Genomic DNA, 16,964 nt, shown 5'->3' with positions numbered 1-16,964 from the left:
TGTGTTAGAGTCTAAGCAAGAGACTAAAAAAGAGAAATCTACGAATGCTTTCCAGTCGGACAAACACGTCATGTATTGTTGCTGGTGTGATTTTTGTCCTCACCCAAATCCACCTCACATCTCTTCCCAGAAACCTCTCCACTCTGCTCCAGCGTGCCACATCTCATCTCGAGCTTTCCGGTGAAGACGCAGCCTGCCTATTGATTTCACCCCACTGTGAACACTGGTTCACATCCGATAGCAGGAAGTAGATTACATGGTGGGGAGATGCACGGCTGAGATAGCAGGATAAATCTTATTTCCGCCCTCAGATAAGATGGTTGAGCTGGAAACCATTCTGAACATGCTTATGGATTGTTGTCTGTATCTGCACAGCAGAAAGCAATAAAGTAAGAGTCTGTGCGCTAACTGCTTTATAAAGAGCTTCTCAGTCTGAAGACTCTCCGCTGGTAAATTATGTTGTCCTGAGCCTGGCTTTTATGTGCAGTCGTCTATCTCAAGAGGTTTGTGCTTCATCTCATTCTGACGCTTAGAGAAGTAATTGAATTTTATGTCTGAGTGTAGATTTGTCATCATTGTGAGATCGGTTGTAAAAGTATGTGGGTTAAAAAAAAAGTTTGACTCACAGGTGCAAAAGATCAGAAGCAAACGGTGTACAGGAAGCAGGCTGAGGCAGAATCCAAAGCACACGCAAGATTAAAGAAACACAAGAGCTGAGGCACAGAGTCGGTCGGATCAGGCTACTAAAACTAGAAGAGCCTTTGTAAAGTATTAAGGAATTATCCAAAAACCTACAGGTTTCTTTCTTAGCACAAAATCAGTTTGATAGTTTTTGTCCTGCTGACACTGTAAAGATTTATCCAGCAAGACACAAGTCAACATCGTGGCATCAATTTTATTTTATTTTTTTTAAATAAATAAAAGTATCTGAGCATTTTAAATGGAACCACAGCAAGCCCATTTGAGTCATACCTTCAATTTGTAGTTGTACTTAGATGGATGTGTGTGGCAGTGCCGAGAATTGCTTTCCTGTTAAAATGCTCCAGCTCTGGTTGAGCAACACGTTTTGGACATTATCTTCAAGCACTCTCTTTATATGATGCAGTATTTATTGTTAAATCGATGACTGGAAGCAGGCCCGAGGCAGTGAAGTAGCCCCAAACCGCATTCTGATCACCGTGCTTCAAGGCTGGTTTGAGGCTCTCCTGAAAAGCTTTCTTTGGTTTGCACGAAACACGTCTGCACTAACTCTGCAAAAACAACTCTGTGTCCATAGCACATTACTCCAATAGAGCTGCTCTTTGTCTTCATGGTCATTGGCCAATAGTCTTTTATGCACTGATGTTTGCTCTAATACCAGATGCTTTTTGTCTGGCACACCTCCCATATAGGATCTGATTTTACACGTGATGACTATTGTTGCGTCTTTACCTTACAAGATAAAACACACCTTGAGGGGTTTGTTTTTAGTAACATCATTTTTGCACCAAATGGCCTGTTCCTATTGGTTGGCAGCTGTTCAAAATTAGATGAGCATATTGCAGTAAAATATTTTATTTCATGTTATTAGGAGATCTTTTCAAATCCCCTGCTAGGATCATATTCATTCCCAACCTTTTCTTCTAAAGGCGTCTGAGAATCCTTTTAATTTGATCTGACCCTACGTGACCTTTTTCATAATCACTCAAGACTTTTGTACAGTGCTGTGATTTAATGGATGTGAAGTTGTGATAAATGTGACTAATTACCAAGATGACGTTGAAGTTTAATTTTAAGCGTAAGTTGTTTATCGTGCTCATCTGTTAGCACTTTATCAAAAGGATCTTTGATTATCTAAATATGCTCAACAGACGCGTGCCGACTGTAAAGATTTCCACTCTGAAAACAAAAGCGTTTGAATGATGGCAATAAATTGAGAATCTATCAATAATCTGTCGGTTAAATGGGGTGTAATTACATTCTGTATTTGTTTGCTCTTTCAAGCAGGTCTGCTGTATTGGTGCAGTCTGCATGGTAACATAAGCAGCGTTTATGAGTCAGAAATGTGTTTTTGCAGTACTGTCAATATAACACGAACATGACAAACGCGCAAGCGAGGGGTGGTGATTAAAAATGTGTGCGTAAACAGGTGTACTGTACCTGGGGGAAAGAGGCACTTGCTATCCAAAGAAAACAGGAATTTGCTCTGTCATATTCTCTGGTGTTTGCAGTGGCAAGGCGTAAGCAGCTGTGAAGTGTGTTATTATTGACCTTGGATGGTGAATAATTGATGCTTCCTACACTTAGAGGAAGTCTGCCCTTGTGTGTTTGTGTTTGCTCCACATAAAGACCCCGTGTTGTTTGTCTGAATCCGGCAGAAGGTGGTCTGCGGCTGTGTCAAGCGACCCGCTGTTTAATGGTCATCAGGGATGATCTCTGTTATTCATCATCACTACCGAGTCCGACTGCATTAATGATTCAGCATCCTGTGAATCGCCGCAGGAGGATTCAGAAGCTATACATTAAAACAAAAGAGTTGAGCCACAGTACAATCTGCCAGTTTTTATCCTGGGGAGAACTTCCCCGACTGACTGACTGTTATAAATGAAGCTGTCTGATACATAGAGCTGGAAATCTTTAAACTTTATTAGGTGATACAGACTCTCAGTTCTTGTAAACACTTCTTTGGGCGATATATATTGCTGTGCCTGGGGACGTTATCTAGAAAAACCTGTGCCTCCCAGGAGATGAAGAATCTGCTGATTAAAGGTGAAGGGATAACTCTTTAAGGAAAAACTGATCTCTCGAGTCAAAGATCTAAGCTGCTTCTTGCTGCAATAACATGTCTAACGCTGGAGTTGAAGCCGGTGAATTTTCAGTTTGAAGAAGTCAGCGTGACCCACATTTTCTACATAAACACACTATATAATGTTCTCACAACCTCACTCATCCCGCTAGAACTCTCTCACAGAAATGCTTTGTGCAAGGCTTTCAAGGTTTATAATCCAATATGATTTATCGAATTGCAGCAAAACCTTATATCATCTAACGCATATCTGGCATTGAGAGCTATAATTAAAAATATACTGCAGTGAACAGTAGCTAATGCTATTTCTGTGGTGCTGACATTAAGGACTCTGCTGCGCTACTGTTTTCGTTTCACACCTTCTCTCCATAGAAGTCAGACTCTATGTGCTGTCTGATGAAAGGACGGCAGTGTTTTATTTTGTTATTTCCTTATTTTATTTGTTTGCTGTTTTAAAGAAAATCCACTGGTTTATTGTTTTTTTTAAATCCTTAGTGACAACGCCAGCTGTGTTTGTTAATGTTGGGGAGTTTAATCGGCTATGATGGATGGAACATAACAGTTAAGCTGAAGCAAAATGCTCCCTTGGAGTCATTCTGAGCTGCTGCATCATTATTTCACAAGTAACAGAGATGAATGAACTGTACATCAGTGCCTTCTTTCCTTGTCAGACTCCAGGGTGGGGGGGCACACATAAAATATTACAGAGGGCTGCTCCTGGTCTTTGGGATGCACTGAACCCTAGTTGTAAGGTTAACTGTCTGTAGCACATGACCATGTAAAGAAAATTGGAAAGCTAGCATTTGGCTCAATTTGTGGCAGTGATTGCTTTTATGTACACCCACCTGACATTATATTAGGTACACCTTTCTAATACCAGGTTGAATCCCCTTTTTTGCTTTCAGAACTGCAGAGTTCGTCATAGCACAGATGCAACAGGTTGCACGAAACATTCCTCAGGGATTTTGGATTTCATCGTCATGCTCAAGAAACCAGTTTGAGGTGATTTGAGGTTTGAGACATGGCTATTGTTGCGTTTTCAGTTTCACCCCAGTTCTTTTTATTCCTCAGTTCTCCAGAGACGACACCGGAACTTAGTAGTTATTTCACAAAACCTTTATCTTCAGTCACTCATGCACCTTCCAGAAGTGGAGAGAATTCCTCTGCAGATCTCAACTTCTTTGTCTGGTACAACGAGTTTTATACAAGCGACCCCCCACACCCCCCATCGTAAAACCCACACGGTGTGTTGTAAACCTAAAACACTGTGTTTGTGTATGTATGTGCGAGCAAGTGAGTGCCTGCGTGTGCGCGTACCTCTGTGTGTTGTGTGTGTGTGAATGTGTGTGTGGGTGTGTGTGTTTTAACAGTGTGTGTCTGTATATGTGACTTCCTGCTGGTCATAAAGTCATCTCCTCCCACCCCCAAGTCACAGCAAACTAAGATCCCCACTCGGGTATCCCTTGGGGAATCTCCACTGAGCTGTTGGCTTCTTGTTGTCTTACTCTTACAGCTAAGGATGAGGAGGGTCTCCTGCAAACCTACTTCTAAGTTGTGACAGTTATGAGCCTTTATTACATTCAGGGACAAAGGTAACAGAGTTTTCCTCTCTTTCCTATCTGTTCCATATAGTCCTAGCATCCCCCAACTGTGGCTTCCTATTTCCTTTTATGACTGGCAGATCAAATTCTGATCCTACCATTTGAATGTCACAGCAGGAATCAAGAGTTATCAGACCAGTTTTCCAATGCTAGTGAGCCTGTGTGAGTTGCGGCCTCAGATTCCTGTTCTTAGGTGACAGGAGCAGCGCCTGGTGTGGTCTTCTGTTATTGTAGCCCATCTGTTTCAAGTTTCAACATGTGGTGCTCAGACCAGCCTGTCTGGCACTAACAACCACATCATGGTCAAAGGTTCTTTTTCTTCATTCTGATGCTCAGTTTTAACTTCAGCAGGTTGTCTTGATCATGCCTACAGGCCCAAATTCATTGAGCTGCCTTCATGTTATTGGCTAATTAGATTAGCCAGCAAACCAACGGCGGTTTTCTTCTTGAACTCATGGGAGACTGGGCCATTTTTGCCCAGTCTCTTTCTTATTGTTGAATCATGAACTCTGACCTTAACTGAAACATGTAAGTGGTTTTTTAATGTTTTTCTGGGTTCGTTTTTTTTGACTTCCTGGATGAGTCGTCCATGTGCTCTTAAAGTAATTTCTTCAGGCCGGCAGCTCCTGTGAAGCATTACCACTTTTCCAAATTTTCTCCATTTGTGGAAAATGGCTGTCATTGTGGTTCAGTTTAGTCCCAAAGCCTTAGAAATGGCTTGTAACCCTTTCCAGACTGGCTTTTTTTTCTCAGGTGTTTCCGTTTTGTTTTGTTTTTTTATGAGTGAAGTAAAAAGTGTTTGTTAAAGAAGATCATTACTGTAATTAAATGTAGAAAATAATGAGCATCTCTAACCTGACTGCAAGATTATTGGATATGACTAATGTTTGGCTTATTTCTGCCACATCAGTTTGATTATAATTTGATGATTTTGCGTATAGATTTATTCTGTTGTTTATAAACTGCAATAACGATTTCAACCACATTAGCAGTCAGTATTAAATAATCGCATATGTATTTTTTCCCATCATTTCCTGAGTGTGCAGAGTTGAATGCCTCCCTCACTAACTGCTTTATGAGTAAGCACTGATGTGGGTGTACCCGGTGAAATATTGTGTTGTTTGCAACATGCAGTAATGCTCAAATAACAAAATAATAGTCATGAAGTCTTCCAGTTAAACCAGTCACGGTGTGTGTATAGAGTTTCATTCAGCAGCATATTGGAGCTCGAGACTACTTGAATTTAGTTCAGTTTTTTTTTATTTTTTCTGCAAATCTTAAAGTGCTAAACAACTGGGGAGAACAGATGTTTATTTTAATCAGAGCAGCAAAACAATGTGAGCAGAGGGTACAGCAACCATTACAAACAAAACATGAAAGACACGAGGGAGATGGTGACTGATATTTCATATTTCATCCCCGTCTTCTCTCCGGACCCAAGATGACTGGATCTCAGTGTGGGGGGGGAGGAAAAGAAAGTTCAGAGGCATTTAGAATCATTTATTTAAAAGCCACACAGCAGCAGGATGTGACGCTGAATCAAGTTGAGCTACAGTGCCTGTACTCCTCACAGTGAAGAAACAGTGCAGCAATGCAGCTCATTGATGTGTTTTTAATTGTCTTTAGGCTCTGTTACATATGAATGTATTAAAGGACTCTGGATAAAAGCGTAGCACGGGTACCGAGGATCACTCAGTGTTGGTTTTGGTCTTTAGAGGGGAATCTGTGACAGTAAGGAAAATATAACACATCAACAATATCAACAAGCCCATCGTTCAGAGGCTGACAGACATACTGTGTCTGACTCATCCTGTTTTTCCCCTTGGAAGGTTTCCTTTCTGAGAGAAAAGAGCTGAAATTAAAATACCGACGCTTTTCTACCAGCGTCCTGTGGCCTTGGACTTTGAATTATTCCATCCGGCCGCTGAATGCTCAGTTCATGTTTGTTGCATGTTCATTTCTCACTCATATCTATTTTGCTCTTCTGCCAAGTGGAGCCCACCTGCGACCTTTAATTGGCAGATTGATTCTGCTATTTGTAAGCTCGACCACCTGCAGAAAAGACCAGACTGACAGCTGGTGAAATGCCACAGAGTTGCAAAACACAAGGAAGACCGCAGTGTGGCTTTGTGGCCAGATGTCCTTGATAGAGCACAGAGTCGGTGACAAACAATCCATTACATGCTTGGATTGTGAACAGTGCAAAATATGAAAACCACCGCTGTGCAGCGAGTGATCGAAACAGTGAGTCACCGTACTTTCCTCGAAGCAACGTTTATTAGCGCAGAGCTGAGCAGCCAGTGTGTTTCTTCCACTCGGATCCCAGAGTTTCACTGCCTCCTCACTCGTGTTTACTCAGGGCAGAGCGGTAGCGGGAATGTGTGTTGTGTGTACTCAGGGAGGGCTGCATCAGGATACCAGCCCTACAGTAGCACACACAAGCGGACACACAGTGCAGTGCCTGTGACTATAACATGACAGGAGCTTAGATAAATATTAGTTTTGCTTTATTTATCTTGTTGACCAACTATTGTTCGTGAGTGGACTGTACGTCAGAAGGGTCATGTGACATAGGCTGTGTTGTTCTGCTCCGTATTTTTTTTTATCTGATGCACAAAACTAAACCCAAACACTACCACAATCATAACAGAAATTTTCAGTATTTGCAAAATTATTGTGTTGATTAAAAACAAGCAAGATCCCTTGGCAACAATGATGATTATGACCTTTATGAGTTTTTTTTTTCTTTTTTCATTTTTTAATGGCCCGTAATAATCCCCTTGTAACTGCATCTTATTTTCTGTTCTTGCTTCTATCCATGCAGAAGTAGAAATCCTTGTAATTTTCATTAGATCAGTCAGTTAGAGGATCACATGAAGTGTGAATTAGCTGATGCAGAGATAAAACGTCTTCTGCTAGTTTCCAGATTTTCCACTTTCATGCCACCAGAAGCTACAAGCTAACATATATTTTGTCAACCCTGTAATGCCAAGTGTATCATGAATTCTTGTGAGTTGTTGAGGCTGAAATGCTGAATATAGCAAATATGATACAAAATAAAACTAGTACATGTATAAGAATATTTTTTTATTATTTTAAATATAAATGTAAATAATAATAAGTAAATAATCCAACATGTATTGAATAGATAAGGAAGTAGAAACATGTAATTATACAGCAGATTTTAAATCAAAGTGTGTAAAGTTAAAAATAAAAGTACATTTAAAAAAGTTCTTAAAAAGCTTAGACCTCAGGATGGTCGAGTGATTGGGAAGCGACGATCTTGAGGGAGTTTATGGCTAGAGGTTATCTACCACATGCACGTGAAAAACATTTAAAGGCTTTAAATTCAAACTGTACCAGTTTACACTGGATTCTGTCATACCCAGGGAACCAGTGCAAGGCTGCTGTATTGTCCTTTTTGGTAATCAGTTATTGGACTAATTGTATATGTAGGAAATGACTGACTGACTCCAATATACAGTGCATTCACATCAGACATTTCTAGATGTAAAAAAGCATGAATAACCTTTTGCAGATCAGAAGGTTTTAAAAGAGAATTTAGTCTGGATGTTGTTCTGAGCTTTAAGAAGAAGCCCACTGAATCTCACTCACAACGCTTCTTGATTCTCAGGCGTTTTCTTCAGCTTCAACTTGAGGATGAATATCTCGGCAGCTGTTATTCGTCCTTTCTCGTCTCATTGAGCCGTATCACAAGGTCACGTCTCTGCTTTAGGACCAGATACAATGAAAGACCTATGTTATTCCTGCCATCTTCAGATGTACTACATTAGCATGCTAACATCCCCAAATTAAACAATAAGCATGCTAATGCTTGTTCTTCCTTGGCTTTAAGCACAAGCTAGAAGTATGGCTGCAGAGGCTCAACCCAATCCAGGATTTCTGGGACAGATACCCATTTTTGGCAAGTAAAAGATCTCATATGGAAGCTTGTTTCCACCACTGAAAAACGAAAAAGTGGGGGTTTATCTCAAAATTGTAAAATCAGTAACTCAAAATACGTCAGAATTTTAAAGTATTCTCCCAATATCTAATTATTTACTGCGATTTTTACATTAGTAAGTTGAAATTTTGACTTATGGATAGTAAAGCTTTTTACTATTTACCATTTTTATTTAATTATTTATTTTCCCAGTGACAGAAACAAGCTTCCATACATTCTTGATATATCTGAGCCAACTTTGACTTTTCATCACTAGCTGCTTAGCTGCATTTGCTCCAAACAGCAGAGTTGTAGCATAGACACTATGTGTCAAGCTGTCCTAAACATATTTTTCTTCATCATATTCACTATAAAACTGCTGCTCTAATGTCTGCACTGATATTGTTATCAGTATCACTGACAGGTTCATATCATCCTAAAATATTTGCCAGCCCATATATGAGCAGTTTTTCTTGTTCCAAGTGAAATCACACATTAAGTTAATAGCTGATAAAAGGCAAATCTGAATTCAACTGCTTGAATCATTTAAATTCTAAGGTATCTTTTATTATTCTCTTTATCAAATCCCCAGCTGACGTCTAAAAGGTGAAGCAGTATCTCTTCACAGGTTACAATGCAGCTGGAGTTCGGCTTAAAATGCCATAATTGCTGATGTCAAGATGTGCCTTTGGCTGCAAATGAAGCTGTGATGAAGTCTGCCGGTTCATTAGTGCTAATTCATGTAAAGTGAAAGGAAGAGGGAAGAGAAGAAAGGACGAGGATGAAAGAGACAGTAATGAGTAAGGACTGAAGGAGACTGGTGTGGGCCTGGGCGGATCTCTCCAAGCCGTCAAATTTGGTTTCCCGACTTAATTCACGCAAGCACAGGCAGAATTTTGTCCTCATTCCACCCCATATACATTAGTATGTCATCTTTGTGGTTGCTTTTATTGTGCACAATATTCTTAGCAGTTTATTTGATCAGGCACTGCAGCGAGACGGAGAATATTCTCTGTGTGTTCAGATACTTTCAGACACATCAGAAGAAATCAAAGCCACTCAGGGTTTCCTTAGCACAGGAAGGATTGGCATTTTCACTCATTTACACTTTTCCTTGTGGACCTCTTATCATAATCAGGACTGCTTTAGCTCAGATGGTGCAGCTATTAGTTGTAGGGTTAGTGGTTTGTTTCCTAGCTCCTCCTCATCATCTTCCTGTCTGTCTGTAAGTCTTCAGCTTTTTTTTCCCCGGTTGTTTTTCTGATTAAAAATTCAAAAACTTCAAAGCACAGATCAAAACAACATACGAGGGAGACTAGATAAAAGAGCTAAATTATATAAAAGTGTTGGAGCAAGACACTGCTAAACTCCAACCTGCTGCTCTTTGAGGCTGCACCAACAAACACAAATGTTTTAAACGAAATAATAGTATCAGCGTGTGCAAATGCAAACCATGAAAGAGATGATGTTTGGTCATTTCAGCTTTTTGATTTGGTCTGGTTTTGGTAGGATGTTACCATGGTAATATTTACTGATGGGATTGTAGCACAGAGGGCCAATCATGTGAGAGGGTAATCACGGGCAGCAGGAGAGGAGAGGGCAGGTTGATCACACAGACTGAAATTGTTTCATATTCCTGTAGCTTTGTAGCATCAACCTTCTTTTATTTATATTTTTAAAGTTGTTGTTGTACTTTTTGAGTGCCTTAGGTGTTTTTATTTATTAATATAGTGGCTCTGCTAGAACTTTTATTGTAGGTTTAAGAGCTGCGGAGATGAATAACCGTTAGCTGCTGCAGAAGAATGCAGTGAACCGTATTGATTTTAAATACAGTTCACTGCAAATGATCGGTCCTGCCTTTTAGCAAGTTTATAACACTGCAGAGTTGGTTTGCAGACAGATTGTTTTGGTTAATGTTTGGCTTTCAGTATTGGGTATTTCAGTCTTTTGTAAAACTGATTATAGTTTAGCAATTCTGACTCTGTTTTTAGTGCTGTGGCTGGTTGTGTCCTCTGGTGATGTTCCCTTATGTTCGGTGCTGATATTGTCTGTGCTGCTGCATTTAATTAGTGTCATTTGAAGAGTAATTTGGTTTACATTTCACGAAGACGATAATCCCAGTGCTCCATCACTGGGTAGTTAGCTTCCAGCCTTTAGGATGGTTTTGTTTCTTCTTCTTTTTTCTTAATGCCTTAACAAATGGTGGTTTTGTGGCTGATGACCCACACTGACTGCTGCGACCTTTTCATGGAAGCCCTTATGTCTTGATTCACCTGTGATACAAAAAAGTGCTTATTACTGCCGGTACAAAAGCAAGCTGCCTCGTGACGGTGCTAGAGGTTAAAATAAAGTTGTGCTAATTAAAGCAATATATTCAATAACTGTTGAAACATGTCAGTAAAAAACATAAATGTGGAAGTTTATGTTTAAAATATTTAACAGTACCAACATTACAATTTATGTATGGACAAGAAAGTCACCCATCTGCACATGGACTGCACAAGGGTCCAGATCTGTTGTTGAGAAATCTCTCTCCAGTCCTGAGTGAGTGCATTGATAATTGATGAACGTGTCCCAGGTATGTTGCGCAGGACACATATCGGGACTAAATGGTGGCTGACAAAGTGTCTGGATATGCTCCTGATCCAGAGAGACCTGCACTGCTCTGTCAGCAGGGAGGGCAGCTATTGTTCTGGTGAAACAGCCGCAGGGTGGGTGCTGCTGCAAGAATAGCACAAGTACAGGTTGGAGCACCTGATCTCAGCACCTCTGTGCACTCAGATTTCCACCAAGAATAATCACATCATACATGGTGCTCTCGTGGACATGCAAGGCTGCAGCAACACCTCAGAAACATCACCATGTGAGCTCCTTTGTGTTCAGTAGACAAATTTATCAAAGGCACTGTTGACTCAAACCAATCAACCTTATCAGAAAACTACAGAAAACTAGATTAAATGATATCCTGAGAAATGACTTTACAGTACAACAAAGATTTGAAAGCTTATTTCACAAAATAACACTTATAACACCTGTATGTACTATAGTGTATATAATCCTGTGTGTATGATTGTTCCCATCTGCGTTATAGATATCTGCATTTCTTAGCAGACTGAGCAATACTGCCATCTCTGTGGCTGTGTCAGGTTATATAAAAGCCGTTGCCATGAAGCTAGGTGGTTTGGTTTGCAGGTGTGCAGATAATTAGTACAAGTCTTGTCGGGAATTTCACGGAAAGATAGAGCTTTGCTAATGTAAGCTCAGCAGCAGCGCTCTGAATGTCAGGCTCAGCTCCTAATTGGGAGGTTGTTAAGCTGCTGTGGAGCCGTCAAATGTCTACCAATTACTTGTGCTTCCACTTGTAATACAGAAAATCATTGTCTTATTTTAATTAATGCTTTTCAAACTGGCCTGAAGACAGGTATATTAACCAGGATCAAACAGGATTTTTTACCTCGAAGCCGTGATGATTTATAAAGTTATTATTGCCAGATGTATGTTAGTGACTTTTCTTTGTGTCTGCTTGACCTTGTCTAGGTCTCCAGGGAGTTCCAGCTTTCCCTCCCCCCAAAATAAAATCAAATAAAAGAAGAAGTTCTGGAGAGACCCTGGGAGCTTTGAATTCATACCTTTCCAGCACTAAAAGAACAAGATGAACACCGCAGGATGATGTAGTTCTTGCTGACGCCCTCCATGCAACGTATTCCCCTGGCTGACATAACTGGATAACTGGTGACCGTGGGATCAATGGAGCAATCTGGGAAGGATCTGAACCTCTCCTTTCTGCTGGAACATGAACGAGAAATGATCCTGAAGGTGCTGCAGAAAGACGAGAAGCTGAGGAAAAGAGAGGAGAAGAGGATTCGGTGAGGACTTCCACGTCACCATTTAAACTCACCGTCATCACGTTTACTTTTCTTAGTGTCCTGTGACATTCTTGTGTTTCTGTCCCGCAGGAGGCTGAAGAATGAGCTGCTGGAGGTCAAACAAAAGGGTTTCATCCGGCCACATGATTTGGGAGCCCGACAGTGCACTCGCTGCCTCAAGACTCTGGGCCTGATCTTCGACCGGGGCGATCTCTGCGAGGAGTGCCAGTCTCGAATCTGCAGCAGCTGCCGTATTGTGAACCCCAGAACACGCGAGTGGAGATGTACCTTCTGTGACAAGCTCACGTAAGTGTGACATCTGAAGGGGGACCAGAGCAGCGTTCAAGCTTTTCTTTGTACTAAAGATGATTAATTGCACCACATCTGCCTCCATTCATCTGTGAGGGTGCCCTGGGGTTTCACTGCTGTGATCTACAGGGCTTAAAAGAGAAAAAAGCACTGCTGGTCTGTGTAGATCTATCATGTTCAAAAGTTAAATGAGCTAACATGTGAGGACTAAACAGATACAACATTATGCAACATCTTTCTCTGACACTTACCTTTTCTTTCTAATCAGGATTGTCCTTAGTTTCTCTTGAACTTACCCTGCACTATTGCCACATTTAGAGTTTTTCTGGCCTCTAAAATTTGCAGGGTTTTTGTTTATTTGTTTGTTTTTAGCTGTAAAGCCTCGTTTTTCAGCTGGTTGTTTTACTGTAGTGTGATTGATCAGGTGCTGTGAGCTCTGTTTGGAACCATAAATCTTCCCATCTCTGCTCTGACAAGCCACTGTCCCTGACTGTCGCACACCTGGACAGTGAAAAAAGCCAGCAACCGTGAGCCGTCACCAGCCTTGGCTCCTGTGTAGTGATATTTTGAATCAGGGATTTTTAAACTGGTACCGTACGTACAACATTTGAAAGGTGCATTTAATGCAAATATCCCCAGTTTCTGTGTGACAAAGCGTCTCGACGCACTAGTATTCGAAACAAATGTAGTCTAATGAGCACTCGAAGGTTTCCAGTAATTCTCCCCGCCTGCTGATTTCCGTGATGGAGGGCTAAATAACAGAAACACCTCCCTGTGCAGTTCATTAGTGTCACAGCAGCTTAATAACTGTGCTTTTAAATAGGCTACGCTCTAAAACAGTTTCAGCAATAACTCAACATTATAACCCTCATGAATAAAGGTGTTATTTTTAACGCTGAACTGAATTAGCTTCGGTGTCAGATAAATAGTGTGACCGAGTGTGTTAGGATATCTTCAAACCTCGTTTCTTTGAACCTTTGGGTGCTCCTGGTGGGCGTAATTGTCCAAAGGCTTTTTAATGCCACTTTTGATTGTATCCTGACATTAAAACCTGCTTTAATCTGCTTTAGCTTTAAGCTCCAAGCTTCCAACTACCTGTGCGTGGTGGCTCCGAGCTAACTAAACATTCACATTTAAAAAAATGTTTCTGAGAAATAAAGACGCAGGTTTTCCACTGCTTAGTCTGAATAATTATGCTGAGGCCAGAAGATCATGTCTGCAAGAAGTAAAACTTTTCTCAGCTCACGCCCACACGTGTAGCGAAAAGGTTTACATGCAGAAGATCACAATCCGAACCAGGAGGAAGGAAAAATGGATTTTGCCTACGGGTGCCGGATTAATTTCAGAAGTTAGGAGGGTAAAAGGGAGAGAGAGAAGTAAATGCCCACCACTGTATTCAATAGTTTTTATGCTTTGTGCTGGATCTGTTCTCAATGGTGATTGAAAATGCAAAAAGCGTGACATAAAAGTGTCGAGCTATGATTTACAACTCGTGTTTAGTGTTAGTTAATGAGACTGAGATGCAATCGCTGGCCAGTATTGCAGAGATGTAATATTGCAACAGCAACACTTTCAGAGAAATATATTTTTCTATGTGCAAAGTATTACCAAAGCTAAAATTCAAATGTTTTTCTCATTTTTGCCTGCTTCATTTACCCGGAGTTCTTTGAGTCGCTATTGATGATTAAATTGAGAATTCAGAGACTTAGAAATAATGTGCGACATGGGAGAATAGAGCACTTTCATTCCTTCTTGTTTCCTCTGATTTTACTTTTACTACATGTGCTGTCTTGAGGTGTTGATTCCCCTTTAATGTCTTTGTACGACAGGGAGCTTAAGGTGTCGAGCGGAGAGTGGTTCCTGGAGGAGAGGTCTAAGCGCTTTGAGCGGGGGCAGTTGAGCAGTGAGGTTGTCAAACAGACGATCCTGAGCACCCCGCTGAGTGAGTCCGACTGCTTGTGTTCTTCAAACCAGAATGATTACAGTTGAAAAGACATGTTAACGGTGCAACAGAGAAGCAAATGTGCTGATTTCAATACTCACTGGCTGATGCGTTTGTTCCCAAAGGCCCAGAAGTAAAAAAGGCCGCCCCTTCAAAGCAGGAGAAACCTGAGCCTGCAGTATCCAACAGATTAACTGTACTCAATGGTGCCAGGAGAAAAGGGTAAGCAGATAACACAGAGCTTTAACAGCTGTTTAGCTTCATACAAACACATACTGACCTTAATGAATTAAACAACATGAATGTTTAATGCATGCAGGACATGCAGCACATAGACAGGATAAAATCATCAGAGAGTAAATGTTCAATGTGTTGAGTGTGCACCTCAGTGTGAAAGCATTAGAAAAGATCATATGTATGTATATGTATATATGTATGTGTGTATGTATGTGAAGGCAGCACTGAGAGGCATACAGACAGAAAGCAGAGCAAATGATAAACAATAGACGATAGAGATTTACTTTCAGCATTTCATGGAGTCGCAGTTATTTTATCACTTGATGAAATAACTAGTTTTGTCCAAGCTAACAGACCAGCACCTCCAAGTTGGCTAAAAGTTGGTTCTACTCCATTACATCTTTATTTTCTGTTTTTGCTTAAGAATACAAGCAATAAGTAAAACAAAGTTAATCTGAAATATTTTCAGCATCCAAAGCGCTTAAGAAGCAAAGCTGAAGCAGTTGCCATTTCTGGAACTGCCTTCAGTGTTAAACTCTGGATTAGATGCTGTTATTCAGCTGACCTCTGTGTTTTTTCAGGGGTGGTGCAGAGGGTATGGAGTCCATGGCATCCAAAAACCTACGTCCCCGGTCTCTGGACAGATTGTCCCATCTTGATGCTAATCGGAGGGTCAGGGTCAGCAATCGATGCACACAAACAGCAGCGCACTGGGGAAAGTTTTTACATTTGGGGTGGAAAGCGTATTTTAAAGGTTTGCGTGGTTTTGTTTGTTTGTTTGTTTGTTTTTTAATGCAGCCTGAAGGAGCAGAGAGTGACGACCCTGAGGGCGCACCTGAGAAGAAACCTTCTGGCCCGAGCATTTCTGTATCCAGGCCCTCAGTTTCATCAGGTATTTTAATTTTTGTCCCTGCACAACGAGGTGATGTGAATCCTGCCACCGTCTCACATCTTCATAGCTCTCACACAAGCATTTTGATAATTCACAAGCTATCGAAACAAGTCACACTTTCAAGAACATCACCTTTGAGGGTTGATGCAAAAGCACTCGTCTCCACTTCAACTCAGACTGTAGCTCACAAAAGATAAAATTATTCCTTCCTTTTGGAGAAAATGTCACATCTGCACGAATTAGACTATTAACTTCTACACTCCAAAGTGCCGAACCTCTTCATCTCTTTCAGAGCACTTGCCTATGCTCCTATCTGCTGGCTCTGTAACTTTATCAAGGTTTTTTAAAATGGTTCTGATGAGGGTTTTAGTTCAAACAAAGCTGAATCTCTACTCAAAGCCAGTTGTCAGACCAAAGCAGTAAAAAAATAGTTGTTTTGGTCTTAGTATTTTTCTGTGCCTGATTATATAAGAACTATTCACAGCTTATTTTTCTTTCTGAGACTTTTTTAAGCTGCCTGAGGCTCATTTAAGGCCACAGCTCTAAACAGTGAGAAAGGCAAAAGGGTGTAGTTTGGAAAAGGCTTCACTCTCAGTTCCCAGGCCTGGCAGTTTTTCCAGCATAAAAAGAGAGAGGAAGGACGCAGAAATGAGCTCTTAAAGTTTTTTTTGTGCTGGCACTCAACAGCCGACGGGCTCCTCCAGGAAACTGACTGAAAATATAAAAACTTGATGTGAGATATGAAAAAAGACCCCTCAGCTTTCAGTTTCTACTCTCCAGAATTTAATTTAGAAACATTTCAGGAGATATTTTTGGAAGTCAAAACAAGATCTGGAGAAAAGAAGAAAACATTGAGTGAGCGGAGGGAATGCGCACTTTCTAATTAGAGAGGCTCTGCATAACCCCCTCATATGACTGCAGAGTACCTGCAGGAAGGTTTAGCTGACGCGGGGATTATGGTAAAGTGCTGAAGCACAAACAGGGTCTACACAGCAGAGATATTGGAAGGAAGCTTTACCTGCAATCTAATTAGAAAAGTCAGATGGAAATGACTAAGAGAATCCCAGAAAGTTGACGGTGCTCATCTGGACGAGTGGTAAAACGTTTCTCCTGCTGAAAACGCTGCGCACGATGAACGGAATCAACCTTCTGAGGTCTAACAAATCTGCAAGACGATTTTATGGGATAAGTTCTTTGGGAGCAAGTGGCATGGAGTTCAGATGGAGCTGTTTGGCCGCAATCCAAGGTTTCAAATGTTCAGAGAGAAAAGGGGAGAAGTAAAAGCGCCTTGCTTTAGCTGATGGATCAGGAAGATTGGATTTCCACAAATGTCACTTAACTCTGAAAGCAAATAGCATGCAGCTAAGAAGTGAAACTGAAATAAGCAGC

General features: G+C 40.9%; 1 protein-coding gene and 1 long non-coding RNA gene across 5 annotated transcripts in view; one reads left to right on the top strand and one right to left on the bottom strand.

Annotated features, from left to right (window-relative positions):
- The window catches only part of sytl5 (synaptotagmin-like 5), a 44,963-nt gene that overhangs the window by 14,671 nt on the left and 13,328 nt on the right, over nucleotides 1-16,964 (top strand). For 3 of the 4 annotated variants that reach the window (XM_026144489.2, XM_026144492.2, XM_080291074.1), the window contains exons 2-7: nucleotides 11,867-12,195; nucleotides 12,286-12,501; nucleotides 14,334-14,446; nucleotides 14,572-14,668; nucleotides 15,265-15,361; nucleotides 15,482-15,575. In XM_026144489.2, coding sequence (XP_026000274.2) covers nucleotides 12,077-12,195; nucleotides 12,286-12,501; nucleotides 14,334-14,446; nucleotides 14,572-14,668; nucleotides 15,265-15,361; nucleotides 15,482-15,575 — 736 coding nt within the window. In that variant the 5' untranslated portion in view covers nucleotides 11,867-12,076. The remainder of the gene's footprint in view (nucleotides 1-11,866; nucleotides 12,196-12,285; nucleotides 12,502-14,333; nucleotides 14,447-14,571; nucleotides 14,669-15,264; nucleotides 15,362-15,481; nucleotides 15,576-16,964) is intronic. The other variant, XM_026144491.2, reaches the window with a different exon arrangement.
- LOC145421180 (uncharacterized) lies at nucleotides 7,459-11,045 on the bottom strand. The gene is made up of 2 exons (XR_013902483.1): nucleotides 10,427-11,045; nucleotides 7,459-8,116 (listed from the first exon to the last, which is right to left on the bottom strand). It is a non-coding gene; the product is annotated as an uncharacterized LOC145421180 (long non-coding RNA).

This window comes from Astatotilapia calliptera, chromosome 16 (assembly GCF_964374335.1).
Source record: "Astatotilapia calliptera chromosome 16, fAstCal68.1, whole genome shotgun sequence".
In the NCBI taxonomy this organism is placed as follows: domain Eukaryota; kingdom Metazoa; phylum Chordata; class Actinopteri; order Cichliformes; family Cichlidae; genus Astatotilapia; species Astatotilapia calliptera.
The sequence above is the reverse complement of the archived record's forward strand: the minus strand, read 5'-3'. Positions and strand labels throughout refer to the sequence as shown.